Source organism: Gymnoscopelus braueri (genome assembly GCF_963280865.1).
Source record: "Gymnoscopelus braueri genome assembly, chromosome: 11".
Lineage (NCBI taxonomy): Eukaryota > Metazoa > Chordata > Actinopteri > Myctophiformes > Myctophidae > Gymnoscopelus > Gymnoscopelus braueri.
The window spans coordinates 41198317-41215330 of NC_137613.1; the positions used below are offsets into that span (position 1 = coordinate 41198317).

Consider the following 17014-nt stretch of genomic DNA (forward strand, 5'->3'; position numbering starts at 1 on the left):
CCCGATCCCGATGACCTTTTCTGCGTGTCACTCCCTGTCTCTCTCTCCATGTTTCCTGTCATTCTCTACTATACCATCAATAAAGGCAGAAAAGCCCCCAAAAAAATCTTTGTATTGGTCTCTGTATATGGGCATGTTACGTTTGTGATACCCACGCAGCAGCCAATGAACCTTACTAATCCTACTAAACATAGGAATACATAGACACAGCACACTGAGAACCACCATACTTGCACGCAAACAGGGAGAACAGACAATGCTGAAGACTAACTGAGGACAGGGAAAGTACACCAGGGGAAATGACGAGACACATAAACATACACAGGTGAACCTTGTAACAGGGACTGAAAGTGAGTGACAACCACGGGACAGGCAGGGAAACAGCCATGACAGGTTTGTCATCTGATGAAGGATCTTACAGTGTACCACGAGCTACTACACCATAAAATCCTGAGAGTTAATTTAACCCACAGGATTTTACTGTCCATAACGGATATCATCATCTTATCACACTGATATCAACTTCCTCAATTAGCTTTCAACTGTTAATGGTTACTGTAGTTTAATGACAACATTTTCATTGTACTGATTAAGCGAGAGGAATGTGCTATTGTGCTATAACACCAAAGAATGGAGCCGCATTAATGTACCTGTATTTCCGCCATTGTCTTAAGACTCACCTCTTCAGACTCCAACTCCAGCCCCTAGGCTACAGTATTTCAGTTCTCTCTCCTTGTATCCCTTCCTGTCACCTTTGTTCAATAAATGCTAGTTTAGTATCCAGATATCTTGGTCACTTGTTACTTAAACTAGTTTTCTCTTGACCACATTTTTGTTAAAATCAGCGTTAAATACAAGATACAAATCATTACTATAGTTTTTGTTCAGTAACAGGTGTCTGTTACTGAACCTGATGTTTAATAAACCAGAACATGCATTTTCAGGTCTGGATACCAGTTTTATCCAACCAGGAGAGAGAATGCATACAGCATACACTGGATAAACAAGGGAAATTGGAAGTGGGGACACAAAGAAATTGGATCTGGAACAATATCAAGTTGAAGCTGATAAATGGGTTCTCTCTTATGATTGGATGTAATTGGCAACCTACCTCAAAATGTATTTTATGTTTACTAAAGAGCTGGAGAGACGGGGAACAATGATTACTATCAGAATATAGAGCTTCAGCTGTATCACAAAAAAACAAACAAACAAAAAAGTGTTTTATGCTGAAACTGCTGATTAGCAATATATGACAGACATAAGAAACACAATGCTTAATCACAAAAGTGATCATTAGCTCCTAATTCACCAAGTCAATCAACTTTAACTGAACAGCTATGTAATGTCTATGGATTATAAACTGTTATTATATAATTATTTAGGAAATTGTGTCCATACCATTTGATAGGAAGCTATGTAATGTCTGTCATTTTACTTGAAGCACAAATACATGTTTACAGTGCAAAATGATTAAATCTGCCATCTGATGAAATTAAGTTGTTAAAAAATACATACTGATAATTTTAATGTACACTACAGCTTGGGTCTCAGTTAGTTTTTGTTCACCCAGAGTAGTAACTTTAACATGGGGATATTTACGGGGCCAGAGCTCAGCTCTGGACCTGTTTTAATGTTGCCTGTATTCTTCTGTTTCTGCCACTTTTCGCAGTTCTGGCTGAACCGTGCTGTCGCTTTTTACGAAACTCGGCCATATGGTAGATGGTCATGAAAAACTATCAAGAAATAAATCTCACAATCTTTCGTCAAAAGGTGGCGCTATAGCACTCAATTGAAAATGCCAACTTTGAACAGGTACAACTCATGCCCTAGTTTGACCTACAGCCATGAAACTTCAATACACATATGCGTCTACACAACTTTCACACTCTGACTTTTGAACTCTGACCTCTAGATCTCCCACCATTTTGAATTATATGAAAAACAGTTAAAACCTATCTCTTCCTGGGATTTTTGAGTAATCTGCACGAAACCTCTTACACATGAACTTTGGACCTATGCCGACTCAACAATGCAGCGGATTTTGAAGTGAAAAAATTAAGCTTTAATGAGCCAATGAATATTGAAGTTTTATGACAATTATTCATCTGCCACTAACACATACATGCAAACTCACATTTCTTTGAAACTTTGGGGTAATGTTGAGGGTCATTCCAAATATCACTGAAACCAATCTTACTCCAATTGGTCAAAGGGGGGCACTATAGCGATTATTTAAAAATTATTTTAAAAATGCAAACTTTAAACAGGCAAAAGTCATGCCTCGTTTGGCCGACAGCCATTAAACCTGCTTACACATGTGCCTTGACTCATGAGGAACACATGTATCACGTTGACCAGTAAGCTCCGCCCTTAGATTGTCCGCAATTTTGAGCAGTTTGAAAAACACTTAAACCCAGGATTTTTCAGCTATTTGCGTGAAACTGTATCATCTCTCTGATTTTTTTTTCACAGATCTTGTCTGTTGGTCCAATGGCTTCTCCCTTAAGCGAGTGCCTCACGACCGCAAGGTTGCCGGTTCAAGCCTCACTTGATGCAGACTCATTTAAATTGAATTGCAAAAAACATGACTGTATCAATGAATACATGTTCAAACGGTAAAGATAACATGAAATGCTTATTTGAGAGGGTATGTTTTTGCAATGTATGACATACTTCACTGAAAATAGCCGATCTACAATCTCAAAACTTTTCAGATAGCAACGTGTTTCTGAGCTTGTAGATCGGCTGCTTTCACTGGTTCACTTTTATCTTCAACAGACAACCTCAGCCTAGACAAAGCTATAGCACTATAGGTAGTGTTGCAGCCTGTCAATCCGCAGATTGAGAGTTCGATTCCTGTTAATGGCAATAGGTTGAGACGTCCAATCAATCCATTCTGCTTCCATCTTTCTCTCTCTTCAATCTATTATGTTTCCATGTCTCTCTCTCTTCAATCTATTCCGTTTCCATGTCTCTCTCTCCGCCCTTAGATTGTCCGCAATTTTGAGCAGTTTGAAAAACACTTAAACCCAGGATTTTTCAGTTATTTGCGTGAAATGGTATCATCTGTCTGACCTCCGTTTTCACTGGATCAGGTCTGTTGGTCCAATGGCTTCCCACTTAAGTGAATGTTTCACAACATCAAGGTTGCCGGTTTAAGCCTCACTTGGTGGAGTCTTCATTTAAAGTGCATTGCAAACAACAAGACTGTATTAATGAATACATATGCAATTGATAAAGATAACATGAAATGCTTATCTGAGAAGGTATGTTTTTGCAATGTATGACATACTTCATTCTGAAAATAGCCGATCTACAATCTCAAAACTTTTCAGATAGCAACGTGTTTCTGAGCTTGTAGATCGGCTGCTTTCACTGGTTCACTTTTATCTTCAACAGACAACCTCAGCCTGGACAAAGCTATAGCACTATAGGTAGTGTTGCAGCCTGTCAATCCGAAGGTTGAGGGTTCGATTCCTGTTAATGGCAATAGTTTGAGATGTCCAATCAATCCATTCTGCTTCCATCTCTCTCTCTCTTCAATCTATTATGTTTCCATGTCTCTCTCTCTCTTCAATCTATTCTGTTTCCATGTCTCTCTCTTCAATCTATTCCGTTTCCATGTCTCTCTCTTCAATCTATTCCGTTTCTATGTCTCTCTCTCTCTCCCTCTTGAGGGGCGGCCATAGCTGAGTGGTTAGTGAGCCCGCCTAGGGAGCTAGAGGCCCTAGTTGCCCCAGGTACGATTCCAGGCCAGGCCAGCAAATGCGTCGATGAAATGAAATTTGTCCCTGAGCAAGCGTCTTAACCCCTAATTGCTCACAGGCCCTCATTGGAAACAAGACCTTAAGGACTTTCATGAACGGACCTGTTAAAGAAATTATCCTCTTCAATCTATTCCGTTTCCATCTCTCTCTCTGTGGGTGAGAGGTGGCATTGCAAAAAACATGACCTTAAGCTCAGTCTTCTATGTTTCTATGGCTTATTGTGCATATTACTTATAGTTTTGTCTCTCTTTTAATGTAGGACATACTTCATTGTGAAAATAGCCGATCTACAATCTCACAACTTTTCAGATAGCAACGTTTTGTGAGCTTGTAGATCGGCTACTTTCACTAGTTTTCGTTCCGAGGAGACACAAAAATGCCTTTATTGGTAAATGGTTTGTGAACCAGTGATCTAGAGTAGTTCGAGACACAGAGGCCTGGTTCAAAATGGACGGAAATACTTATAAATATCAACAGACACTATCAGAGAGGCCATATATCTAGCTCAATGAGAAGAAAGGCAGTCTTGGAGTCCGTAGGTAACTGGTTCGATCCCTGTCCACGACAATGTATTGAGGTGATCATGATTTGGCATTATTCGGATAACACATAGTGTTTCTTGAGGATAGGCTTAGGCGTTGTTTTACTGAGGTTAGGGTTAGTGAAGGTTTAAAATGCTCATGTTAATTGCATGGTCTTCTTTCTCTCAAGTTCAGTCTTCTATGTTTCAATGGCTTATTGTGCATATTACTTATCATTGCTTCTTTCTTTTTTCTCTCTTCATTCCCTGGCCCCGCTTATCGCTGCTTGCAGCTATATTTTAGTGTTATGATTCCGCCCACACACACACACACACACACACACACACACACACACATACACACACACACACACACACACACACACACACACACACACACACACACACACACACACACGCGCGCGCGCATGAGCACACACACGCACGCAAGGTGTGTGCGTTAGTGTTGTTAGTGCACACAATTCACCCACTGTAACTGTATCTTCCTGGTACCAGGGCCAAGGTGTATGTCATAAATGCATGCTCCCCCCCCCACCACACACACACACCTTGGTGTACTGCTATATAAAGCTGTTGCAAAAAACAGTACGTTACCCATTTCTCAATATCCAGAAGGACAGGACAGACGTGTGGACACATTAAAGGCTTGAACAACGTTTGAAATACTTTGACCATATACGTCTGTGGTTTGAACACTGTTATAACAATTCCAGTGATACATCTGCACACTTCTTGACACCATGAAGATTCTGGTTCTGGGACTGTGTGCGCTGACTCTTCTAGCTTCAGTTGCAGCGCAGGTAATTATTCAACTATATAATCAGTGGTGGAAAAAAAGGTACTCAAATGTTTTACTTACGTAAAAGTATCAATACTGCAATGTAGAAGTACTCTGTTACAAGTAAAAGTCCAGAATTAAAAATTTACTTGAGTAAAAGTACAAAAGTACTGGTATCAAAATGTACTTAAAGTACCAAAAGAAAAAATACTAAAATGTTTGAAAATAGCAGATCTACAAGCTCACAATGCGTCACGAGGCGACACGTTGTGAGCTTGTAGATCGGCTATTTTCAAATAGTCTAGGTATAAAATAGGGCTAAAGTGATTAATGTATGTTTTATAATATAATAATTTATATCTGCAAAGTAACTAGTACCTAAAGTTTTCAAATAATTGTAGTGGAGTAAAAGTACAATATTTGCCTCTGAGATGTAGTGGAGTAGAAGTAAAAGTATAGACAATTGGAAATACTCCAGTAAAGTAAAAGTACCTCAAAATTGTACTTAAGTACAGTACTTGAGTAAATGTACTTAGTTACTTTACACCACTGTATAATGTATACTTGTTCTGCATCTCACTTGACATATTGTTCACGACATAACTGTTCTTCAAATTATCTCACCAATGCTTGGTATTAGTTGTAGTGGTTTGTGTTTTGGGGGCATAATGATCATCAGTCATGATGACATAAGGCTACTTTAAACCAGGTGTCCCTATTTTGGTCATGTAGGCGAACATTAAAAAAAAAAAAAAAAATAGCTAAAACAGCAGATCTACAACACATCGCAAAAATATAGCATTGCGCTGTGAGCACGTTGTGGGCTTGTAGATTGGCTATTTTTTTTTACAGGGTAGGCCTACATGGCTCAGAAGAGTTCAATGGCAGCAGAAGAATGCCAACACTCAAGGAAATGTCCTTCAGATACTTTTTATTTAGAATGGCATGGGTAACTTGTGAGTTGTCCGTGCCAATTAAAATAATACCTAAAAGACATTTCCGTGAGCATTGACATCCTTCTGCTTTCATTAAACCAACCAGCCAAGCCCAGCTAAAACCAGCAATCTTGAGCTTGCTTGTCATTGTGTGCTGCAGTATATATAGGGCTTAAGTGGTTATAACAATGTTATTAGCTAAGAGTAACAGATCTACTAACGATTCGGGACATGTGACAGTGTACAATAGGTCCTCCACAGTCCTCTTTCTGTTGCGTTCAATGACAGCAGAAAGTGTTATATCTACTGCAGTAAATTGTGGCGCATTTGTAACTATATACATAGCTATTCATGTAGTTAAACTGTATATCGTCTCTGTCGAATGGAAACCTCATATGTCCAAAACTGCAAAAGTAGCAGATCTACAAGCAAGTAAAGTGTGGCTTTGGTCTTATTCCTGTATAAGTATTAATTCCATTTCCATGCTCATTGTAAGTAAGTGAAGTTGTGCCAGAGCTCAATCTCAACTGTAATGAGATTGATTGGACTTCTACAAGTCATTTATCTTTTCCTATAACAAGACCTTTACTAAAAACATAATAAAAAAAGTGACCCTAACAGCGGCATTTATTGCATGGCACACATAGTCCTACTAATAGCCTGACATAAGGCCACTTTCCACCAGGTGTCCCTAATAGCCTACCACTATAACTTTACAAAACACTAACTAATATCTCTTCCTCTCCAGGACGCAACAACCCCGGTTCCAACCAACACGACCGCTGCACCCACGACCGCAGCACCCACGACCGCTGCACCCACGACCGCAGCACCCACGACCGCAGCACCCACGACCGCCGCACCCACGACCGCCGCACCCACCACCGCAGCACCCACCACCGCCGCACCCACCACAGCAGCACCCACGACCGCCGCACCCACCACCGCAGCACCCACCACCGCCGTACCCACCACAGCAGCGCCAGCGACCACAGCAACTGTGGCCCCTACGACACACAGTGGAAGCCCTTCAATTAAAGCGACTCTGTTGAGCTTTGTGGCGCCGTTGCTGCTGTATGTTGTGACACACTGAGTAGCTAGATAGAGACATGTGTGGCTGTGCAGGTGTGTTGAGTTGACATTCTGAAGGAGCTGGTAGCTCCTCAGAAAACCAAACCATGAAACACACAGTGCTTTGAAGATCTAATAATTGCAGTACAATGAAGGCAGTCTAAACCATAAAGTTTGATGTATGCTTAGTTGCGCACCGTAAATAGAATAGACGATCTACAAGCTTGAGCTCGAAGTTCTGCTATTTCCGTGTGGCAACAGCGACTATGTATGACGGACCCTATTAAAACCATCAATCATCTTTGGCATTTAAAAAAAAATATTGTAGTGTCCTAGGATACGCAATGGACAAGGCCGGGACTTCCTATTGCATATGCCTCAGGCACGGTACTATTCTGATGCTGTGTTATCAATATTATGTTCATTTAACATTTATTTTGTGTGTTTTTGGCTAAAACCATGAGTGATAGGGTTAACTACATGGAGCACCCACTCCATTCTGTGCTCTTTGAGTGAGTGAGCGAGTGAGCGAGTGAGCGAGTGAGTTGGTTTTGGTGTTTTTGTGAGCTGCCAAAATAAAGATAAAATAAAAAGCATTGTCATGACCTATTCCTTTGGACCAGAAACCCACCACTCATTACAATATAACACCACTGCAGTGAATGTTACAAAACATATCATTATGAAACGTGTGTGACTGATATAGAGTGGACATCTTTATTTCTTTTTACTATATAAATACTGAAACAGGAAAGACATTGTAATTATTTCTAAATGACAGTGGTGTATATTCTTGAGCTTATAATTTGTAGACTTTGGACAGAGCACTTCAGTCTTCAGATCGACAGAGAGCCAGGAGCGCCTGTAGATAATTCCCTTGGAAAAAAATGATAATAGAAAAACTGTAAAATAAATAATAAAACAAACTTCTCTTGTATGGGTAATGGTACTTCACTCAAAATATAATGTGACATAAATGATTTCATGTCTAATTTCAAGCTATATGTAACATTAGCATCTATTTTAGATGTGTTTGAACAGCCTCATTCATGTATGAACATAATTTGGCTCTAATGCCTCCCTACTCCTTGAATAAAACAGTGCTGTGTGATCCTTTGAACTGCAGGCTAAAAGAAAAGAGAGCCAATAGGACATGAGGGGATTACTAATCAAAATACATACTCTACTGCAATGTTTGAGGTGTGTAGCTATCTTAACATGATTATGTCTAAATATTGTCCATCATCTTCATGAGTTGCTTCTGTGCTCTGCGACTGAGGAAACGTAAGAGGCGATCTCATTCATAAATAAATAAATGAACACTTGGGATGTTACTGTTTAAGATTGAATGAATAAAACAAAACAAAACAATGCATTCATCAGTGTGACAATGCTCAACCATCCACACCCAAGATTGGATTTTTAGAGAGATGATCAGAACCTTACCTTCATGGTCTCTAGTCTTTGTGCCAGGTACAGATAAGGATTTTGAATGCATTGCACTGAAATTATAGACAGAAAAGTTAGTCATTTAGCAGACGCTCTTATCCAGAGTTTCTTACAAAGTGCAAGATCAGAGTAATAAGCATGAGCCCTAGTTAACAAACAACAGGGGAAATGAGAACTCCCCCTCATTTAATGGGTATACCGCACATTAACACTGAGGATTGTACTGTGTTATGTACAGTATACTGTAGTGTACACTTACATAACAACAGAGAGAACTACTGTTTCTTACATTTTTGCATGCACACACACTCACACACACACACACACACACACACACACACACACACACACACACACACACACACACACACACACACACACACACACACACACACACACACACACACACACACACACACACACACACACACACAAATGGTACTACTATAGTATACTATCCTTCAGATACTTTTTATTTAGAATGGCATGGGTAACTTGTGAGTTGTCCGTGCCAATTAAAATAATACCTAAAAGACATTTCCGTGAGCATTGACATCCTTCTGCTTTCATTAAACCAACCAGCCAAGCCCAGCTAAAACCAGCAATCTTGAGCTTGCTTGTCATTGTGTGCTGCAGTATATATAGGGCTTAAGTGGTTATAACAATGTTATTAGCTAAGAGTAACAGATCTACTAACGATTCGGGACATGTGACAGTGTACAATAGGTCCTCCACAGTCCTCTTTCTGTTGCGTTCAATGACAGCAGAAAGTGTTATATCTACTGCAGTAAATTGTGGCGCATTTGTAACTATATACATAGCTATTCATGTAGTTAAACTGTATATCGTCTCTGTCGAATGGAAACCTCATATGTCCAAAACTGCAAAAGTAGCAGATCTACAAGCAAGTAAAGTGTGGCTTTGGTCTTATTCCTGTATAAGTATTAATTCCATTTCCATGCTCATTGTAAGTAAGTGAAGTTGTGCCAGAGCTCAATCTCAACTGTAATGAGATTGATTGGACTTCTACAAGTCATTTATCTTTTCCTATAACAAGACCTTTACTAAAAACATAATAAAAAAAGTGACCCTAACAGCGGCATTTATTGCATGGCACACATAGTCCTACTAATAGCCTGACATAAGGCCACTTTCCACCAGGTGTCCCTAATAGCCTACCACTATAACTTTACAAAACACTAACTAATATCTCTTCCTCTCCAGGACGCAACAACCCCGGTTCCAACCAACACGACCGCTGCACCCACGACCGCAGCACCCACGACCGCTGCACCCACGACCGCAGCACCCACGACCGCAGCACCCACGACCGCCGCACCCACGACCGCCGCACCCACCACCGCAGCACCCACCACCGCCGCACCCACCACAGCAGCACCCACGACCGCCGCACCCACCACCGCAGCACCCACCACCGCCGTACCCACCACAGCAGCGCCAGCGACCACAGCAACTGTGGCCCCTACGACACACAGTGGAAGCCCTTCAATTAAAGCGACTCTGTTGAGCTTTGTGGCGCCGTTGCTGCTGTATGTTGTGACACACTGAGTAGCTAGATAGAGACATGTGTGGCTGTGCAGGTGTGTTGAGTTGACATTCTGAAGGAGCTGGTAGCTCCTCAGAAAACCAAACCATGAAACACACAGTGCTTTGAAGATCTAATAATTGCAGTACAATGAAGGCAGTCTAAACCATAAAGTTTGATGTATGCTTAGTTGCGCACCGTAAATAGAATAGACGATCTACAAGCTTGAGCTCGAAGTTCTGCTATTTCCGTGTGGCAACAGCGACTATGTATGACGGACCCTATTAAAACCATCAATCATCTTTGGCATTTAAAAAAAAATATTGTAGTGTCCTAGGATACGCAATGGACAAGGCCGGGACTTCCTATTGCATATGCCTCAGGCACGGTACTATTCTGATGCTGTGTTATCAATATTATGTTCATTTAACATTTATTTTGTGTGTTTTTGGCTAAAACCATGAGTGATAGGGTTAACTACATGGAGCACCCACTCCATTCTGTGCTCTTTGAGTGAGTGAGCGAGTGAGCGAGTGAGCGAGTGAGTTGGTTTTGGTGTTTTTGTGAGCTGCCAAAATAAAGATAAAATAAAAAGCATTGTCATGACCTATTCCTTTGGACCAGAAACCCACCACTCATTACAATATAACACCACTGCAGTGAATGTTACAAAACATATCATTATGAAACGTGTGTGACTGATATAGAGTGGACATCTTTATTTCTTTTTACTATATAAATACTGAAACAGGAAAGACATTGTAATTATTTCTAAATGACAGTGGTGTATATTCTTGAGCTTATAATTTGTAGACTTTGGACAGAGCACTTCAGTCTTCAGATCGACAGAGAGCCAGGAGCGCCTGTAGATAATTCCCTTGGAAAAAAATGATAATAGAAAAACTGTAAAATAAATAATAAAACAAACTTCTCTTGTATGGGTAATGGTACTTCACTCAAAATATAATGTGACATAAATGATTTCATGTCTAATTTCAAGCTATATGTAACATTAGCATCTATTTTAGATGTGTTTGAACAGCCTCATTCATGTATGAACATAATTTGGCTCTAATGCCTCCCTACTCCTTGAATAAAACAGTGCTGTGTGATCCTTTGAACTGCAGGCTAAAAGAAAAGAGAGCCAATAGGACATGAGGGGATTACTAATCAAAATACATACTCTACTGCAATGTTTGAGGTGTGTAGCTATCTTAACATGATTATGTCTAAATATTGTCCATCATCTTCATGAGTTGCTTCTGTGCTCTGCGACTGAGGAAACGTAAGAGGCGATCTCATTCATAAATAAATAAATGAACACTTGGGATGTTACTGTTTAAGATTGAATGAATAAAACAAAACAAAACAATGCATTCATCAGTGTGACAATGCTCAACCATCCACACCCAAGATTGGATTTTTATAGAGATGATCAGAACCTTACCTTCATGGTCTCTAGTCTTTGTGCCAGGTACAGATAAGGATTTTGAATGCATTGCACTGAAATTATAGACAGAAAAGTTAGTCATTTAGCAGACGCTCTTATCCAGAGTTTCTTACAAAGTGCAAGATCAGAGTAATAAGCATGAGCCCTAGTTAACAAACAACAGGGGAAATGAGAACTCCCCCTCATTTAATGGGTATACCGCACATTAACACTGAGGATTGTACTGTGTTATGTACAGTATACTGTAGTGTACACTTACATAACAACAGAGAGAACTACTGTTTCTTACATTTTTGCATGCACACACACTCACACACACACACACACACACACACACACACACACACACACACACACACACACACACACACACACACACACACACACACACACACACACACACACACACACACACACACACACACACACACACACACACACACACACACACACACACACACAAAATGGTACTACTATAGTCATGAGGAGGACCTTGGACTGATTCACATTGACAACATTACGTAACCATCACCACTACATATGATGTGAAGCCTGCGGAGCTAGCTCAGGCAGACAACTCAGAGCAGCATCAACTCCTGATCAGGAGATCAGTCACATGCTCACTCCATATGATTGGGGCCATTTAAACCTCCCTGCTTGCTGCCCATTCTTTTTGCTGCTGCTCTGCCATCTTGCTGCTCTGCTCTGCTATGCTGCTACCCTGCCGCTGCCCTGTGCCAAGTTCCATGAAGTTTTTTGCGCTCCCACCACCACCCCAGCATCCACATTTGGGCTCTGTTTCTGTTAAATCGCCTCCATTTCATTCCCCGTCATTTATTTATTATCATATGTTCATGTTCATGCTTACAGGAAATGAATGAAATGAGACAAAGCCTCGATGCCAACATGTTAACAACGTAACCCTAAAAAGCAAGATTTTTTAGGATTACAACCCCCCCCCCCCCACCACACATAACCCTTTTCAAACCCTGTCTAATGTCTCCTGAGAATCGCTTTTCCAGGGTCAGATCCAGTGTCTGTCCCTGCTCCAGCTCCAGTCTCATCAGCCCTGCACATAGTATATTTGTCAATATGCTCCAATAAACGCAGTGCAAGGACACAAAGACATGAGACAGATAGTAGGCTTTCAGGCAGGCTAGGATGACGGAGGAAAATATATCAGATAATAAAAACAGAGGGACAGATAAGCAAAGAGTGTAATGAATGGTAAACCTTGAATACTTTGTTTATGGGTTAATAATTCACTGACATCACATGAGTGGCACACTAACCCACTTTGTTTTTTTCACATACACACACGTACACACACACACACACACGTATACGCACGCACGCACGCACGCACGCACGCACGCACGCACGCACGCACGCACGCACGCACGCACGCACGCACGCACGCACGCACGCACGCACGCACGCACGCACGCACGCACGCACGCACGCACGCACGCACGCACGCACGCACGCACGCACGCACGCACGCACACACACACACACACACACACACACACACACACACACACACACACACACACACACACACACACACACACACACACACACACACACACACACACACACACACGTATGACTATACAATACCACTTTTGCTATTTTTTGGCATTTTTAACCGTGAGCTCAAAGCTGAAAAATAGCAGATCCACAAGCTCACAACAAGCTTACAGATCTAAGCGTAAATCATGCTGTTTAACTCTAATTCCAACCCCTACACCTAACCTCTAAAAGTTTGATCCTAATCTTAACAGGAATGTTTACAGGGGGGAAAGGAAAAAGTTGACCACTATTGTATTTAAATTACTTGAATTGTCAGTAAAACATTAACACTGAGATGGATAGGAATAAACGAACAAAAAAACAGTGGCCTGAGTATGGTTGCATGCTATGGTAATGGACAATTTAGGCCTTGAATATATTAGCAGCAGCTTTACTGTGTTTTTTTTAGTTTTTGGTGTGTCTTTTTCTTTCTTTTTCCTTTTCCTGTTTTTTTATGAGCTGGGCTGGGGAGAGGGGACATTGGGGTTGAAATGTGTCACATGGATTTTTATGTAAACAGTTTGACAATGTAAAAAAACATTTAAAAAGCTAAATAAAAATATTTCAAAAAATAAATAAAAGATTAGGCCTTGAAGATAGTAAATGTGCACCTTCTATTGTATTTTCTTTTGTATTATCATTTTTTAAACTTCTTTTTATTTGAGAACATTTTCTGTAGCTATTGTATTTCTTTTTCCTCATCTGTAACTGCTATAGCCTACTGTCTCTGGTGCCTGAATTTCCCTATATTATCAAAAATATTCTGTAATAATAAGAAATTCCCCAGAACTGCAACATTGTGGCAATTGCCATGCTCCTAGTCATCAAGTTTTGCATATTGACATGTATTTGACCAAAAATGACAGCTAAATGATATTTATATTACCAACTAAACCATTTTAGTCCTCATCCTATCCCAATCCCTAACTCTTGGTTATTATAAAGACTTTCCATGATGTTGCTACCTTCTCTTTAAATAAAGGTGTGTTGAAACCCGACAAGGCGTAAGACCAGTTTACTCTGCAAACACTTAGTGACAACATTCTGGATCACACACGCTAATGTCAACAAATGTCCCAGACAGTCACAATGAGATTCAACTACGTGTGGACAGACGGACACATTAAAGGCTTGAACAACGTCAGCAATACTTTGACCATATGTCTGTAGTTTGAACATTGTTATAACATTTCCAGTGATACATCTGCACACTTCTTGACACCATGAAGATTCTGGCTCTGGGACTGTGTGCGCTGACTCTTCTAGCTTCAGTTGCAGCGCAGGTAATTATTCAACTATATTACGTATTCTTGTTCTGCATCTCACTTGACATATTGTTCACGACATAACTGTTCCTCAAATTATCTCACCAATGCTTGGTGAGATAAGTTGTAGTGGTTTGTGTTTTGGGGGCATAATGGTCATAAGTCATGATGACATAAGGCCATTTTCAACCAGGTGTCCCTATTTTGGTCATGTAGGCGAACATTTAAAAAATAAATACAAAATATTTGAATTTGTAAAAATAGCAAAAACAGCAGATCTACAACCAAGTAAAGTTTTGCTTTGGTCTTATTCCTGTATTAATTCCATTTCCATGCTAATTGTAAGTAAGTGAAGTTGTGCCAGAGCTCAATCTCAACTGTAATTGACCAGTCTTGTTTGGACTTTTACAAGTCATTTACTGTATCTTACCCTATAATCTGCCACATAAGATGTGTAAAAACTATAATAAAAAACTATAATATATAAATATATATTATAGTGGGGTGTTTTGTAGGTCTGTACTGTCATCCTTTTATTTGGACTACCATAACGGCCCTCTCTCTCTGATAATAGCCCTTGACCCTAACAGAGGCATTTATTGCATGGCACACATAGTCCTACTAATTGCCTGACATAAAGCCACTTTCAATCAGGTGTCCCTAATACCACTATAACTTTACAAAACACTTACTAATATATCTTCCTCTCTAGGAGGTAACAACCACCGCACCCACGACCGCAGCACCCACGACCCTAATAGCCTACCACTATAACTTTACAAAACACTAACTAATATCTCTTCCTCTCCAGGACGCAACAACCCCGGTTCCAACCAACACGACCGCTGCACCCACGACCGCAGCACCCACGACCGCAGCACCCACGACCGCCGCACCCACGACCGCCGCACCCACGACCGCCGCACCCACGACCACAGCACCCACCACTGCCGCACCCACGACCGCAGCGCCCACCACCGCAGCGCCCACCATGGCAGAGACCTCCGCCGTCAACACAACAACTGTGGCCACTAATACGACACACAGTGGAAGCCCTTTAATTAAAGCGACTCTGTTGAGCTTTGTGGCGCCGTTGCTGCTGTATGTTGTGACACACTGAGTAGCTAGATAGAGACATGTGTGGCTGTGCAGGTGTGTTGAGTTGACATTCTGAAGGAGCTGGTAGCTCCACAGAAAACCAAACCATGAAACACACAGTGCTTTGAACATGTAATAATTGCAGAACCATGAAGCCAGTCTAAACCATACAGGTTGATGTATACTTAGTTGCGCACCGTAAATAGAATAGACGATCTACAAGGTTGAGCTTGAAGATCTGCTATTTCAGTGTGACAACAATAGCGACTATGACGGACCCTATTAAAACCATCAATCATCTTTGACATTTAAGAAATAAAAAATGTATACTGCCACAATAAAGTAAAGTAATAAAAAGTGTTGTCATGACCTATTTCTTTGGAACATAAACCCACCGCTCATTACATTATAACACCACTGCAGTGCATGTTCTTAAACATATCATTATGAAACATGTGTGACTGATATACAGTGGACACCTTTATTTCTTTTTACTATTTAAATACTGAAACAGGAAAGACATTGTAATTATTTCTAAATCACAGTGGTGTATTATTGAAATTATTTTATTGGGAATAACCCCTTGAGATGTACCATCTAGTTTTCAAGGGGGTCCACAGATTACAAAATTCATACATTTTTCATACATTTAGACAGAGCTTTAGAATTTCACAGACACTACAGTAAATCAATTAATTGAGCGGTACAATATATGCAGTAGCTGAGTAGTTCAGTAGCTCTTCAAGTTGGCCATTGGATACAAATATAAAGGCTTGTGAGCATTGGAAGATGAAGCAAGACTTTGGGAAAGCCTGGTAAAATAAGACCAAATATAGCTGCAAGCAGCGATAATACGGGGCCAGTGAGAAGAGAGAGAGAGAGAGAGAGAGAGAGAGAGAGAGAGAGAGAGAGAGAGAGAGAGAGAGAGAGAGAGAGAGAGAGAGAGAGATGGAAACGGAATAGATTGAAGAGAAAGAGAGAGAGAGACATGGAAACGGAATAGATTGAAGAGAAAGAGAGAGAGAGACATGGAAACGGAATAGATTGAAGAGAAAGAGAGAGAGAGACATGGAAACGGAATAGATTGAAGAGAAAGAGAGAGAGAGACATGGAAACGGAATAGATTGAAGAGAAAGAGAGAGAGAGACATGGAAACGGAATAGATTGAAGAGAAAGAGAGAGAGAGACATGGAAACGGAATAGATTGAAGAGAAAGAGAGAGAGAGACATGGAAACGGAATAGATTGAAGAGAAAGAGAGAGAGAGACATGGAAACGGAATAGATCGAAGAGAAAGAGAGAGAGAGACATGGAAACGGAATAGATCGAAGAGAAAGAGAGAGAGAGACATGGAAACGGAATAGAGAGAGAGAGAGAGAGAGAGAGAGAGAGAGAGAGAGAGAGAGAGAGAGAGACAAGTAAACATAATAGATTGAAGAGAGACAGATGGAAGCAGAATGGATTGATTGGACATCTCAACCTATTGCAATTAACAGGAATCGAACACTCAACCTTTGGATTGACAGGCTGCAACACT

At 40.7% G+C, this 17014-nt stretch overlaps 2 protein-coding genes across 2 annotated transcripts; both read left to right on the forward strand.

The window, feature by feature from the left end:
• Nucleotides 1-4874: 4874 nt before the first annotated feature.
• LOC308095757 (uncharacterized protein) lies at nucleotides 4875-7384 on the forward strand. Its single transcript, XM_080442800.1, has 2 exons — nucleotides 4875-5111; nucleotides 6773-7384. The coding sequence occupies exons 1-2, from the start codon at nucleotides 5052-5054 to the stop codon at nucleotides 7115-7117; spliced, it is 405 nt and encodes a 134-aa protein (XP_080298926.1). The 5' UTR covers nucleotides 4875-5051; the 3' UTR covers nucleotides 7118-7384.
• Nucleotides 7385-14257: 6873 nt separating this feature from the next.
• LOC308095749 (uncharacterized protein) lies at nucleotides 14258-15500 on the forward strand (the record flags this gene model as incomplete). Its single annotated transcript, XM_080442790.1, has 2 exons — nucleotides 14258-14398; nucleotides 15192-15500. Exons 1-2 carry the CDS (start codon nucleotides 14339-14341, stop codon nucleotides 15498-15500), a joined length of 369 nt encoding a protein of 122 aa, XP_080298916.1. The 5' UTR covers nucleotides 14258-14338.
• Between the last annotated feature and the right edge of the window lie 1514 nt (nucleotides 15501-17014).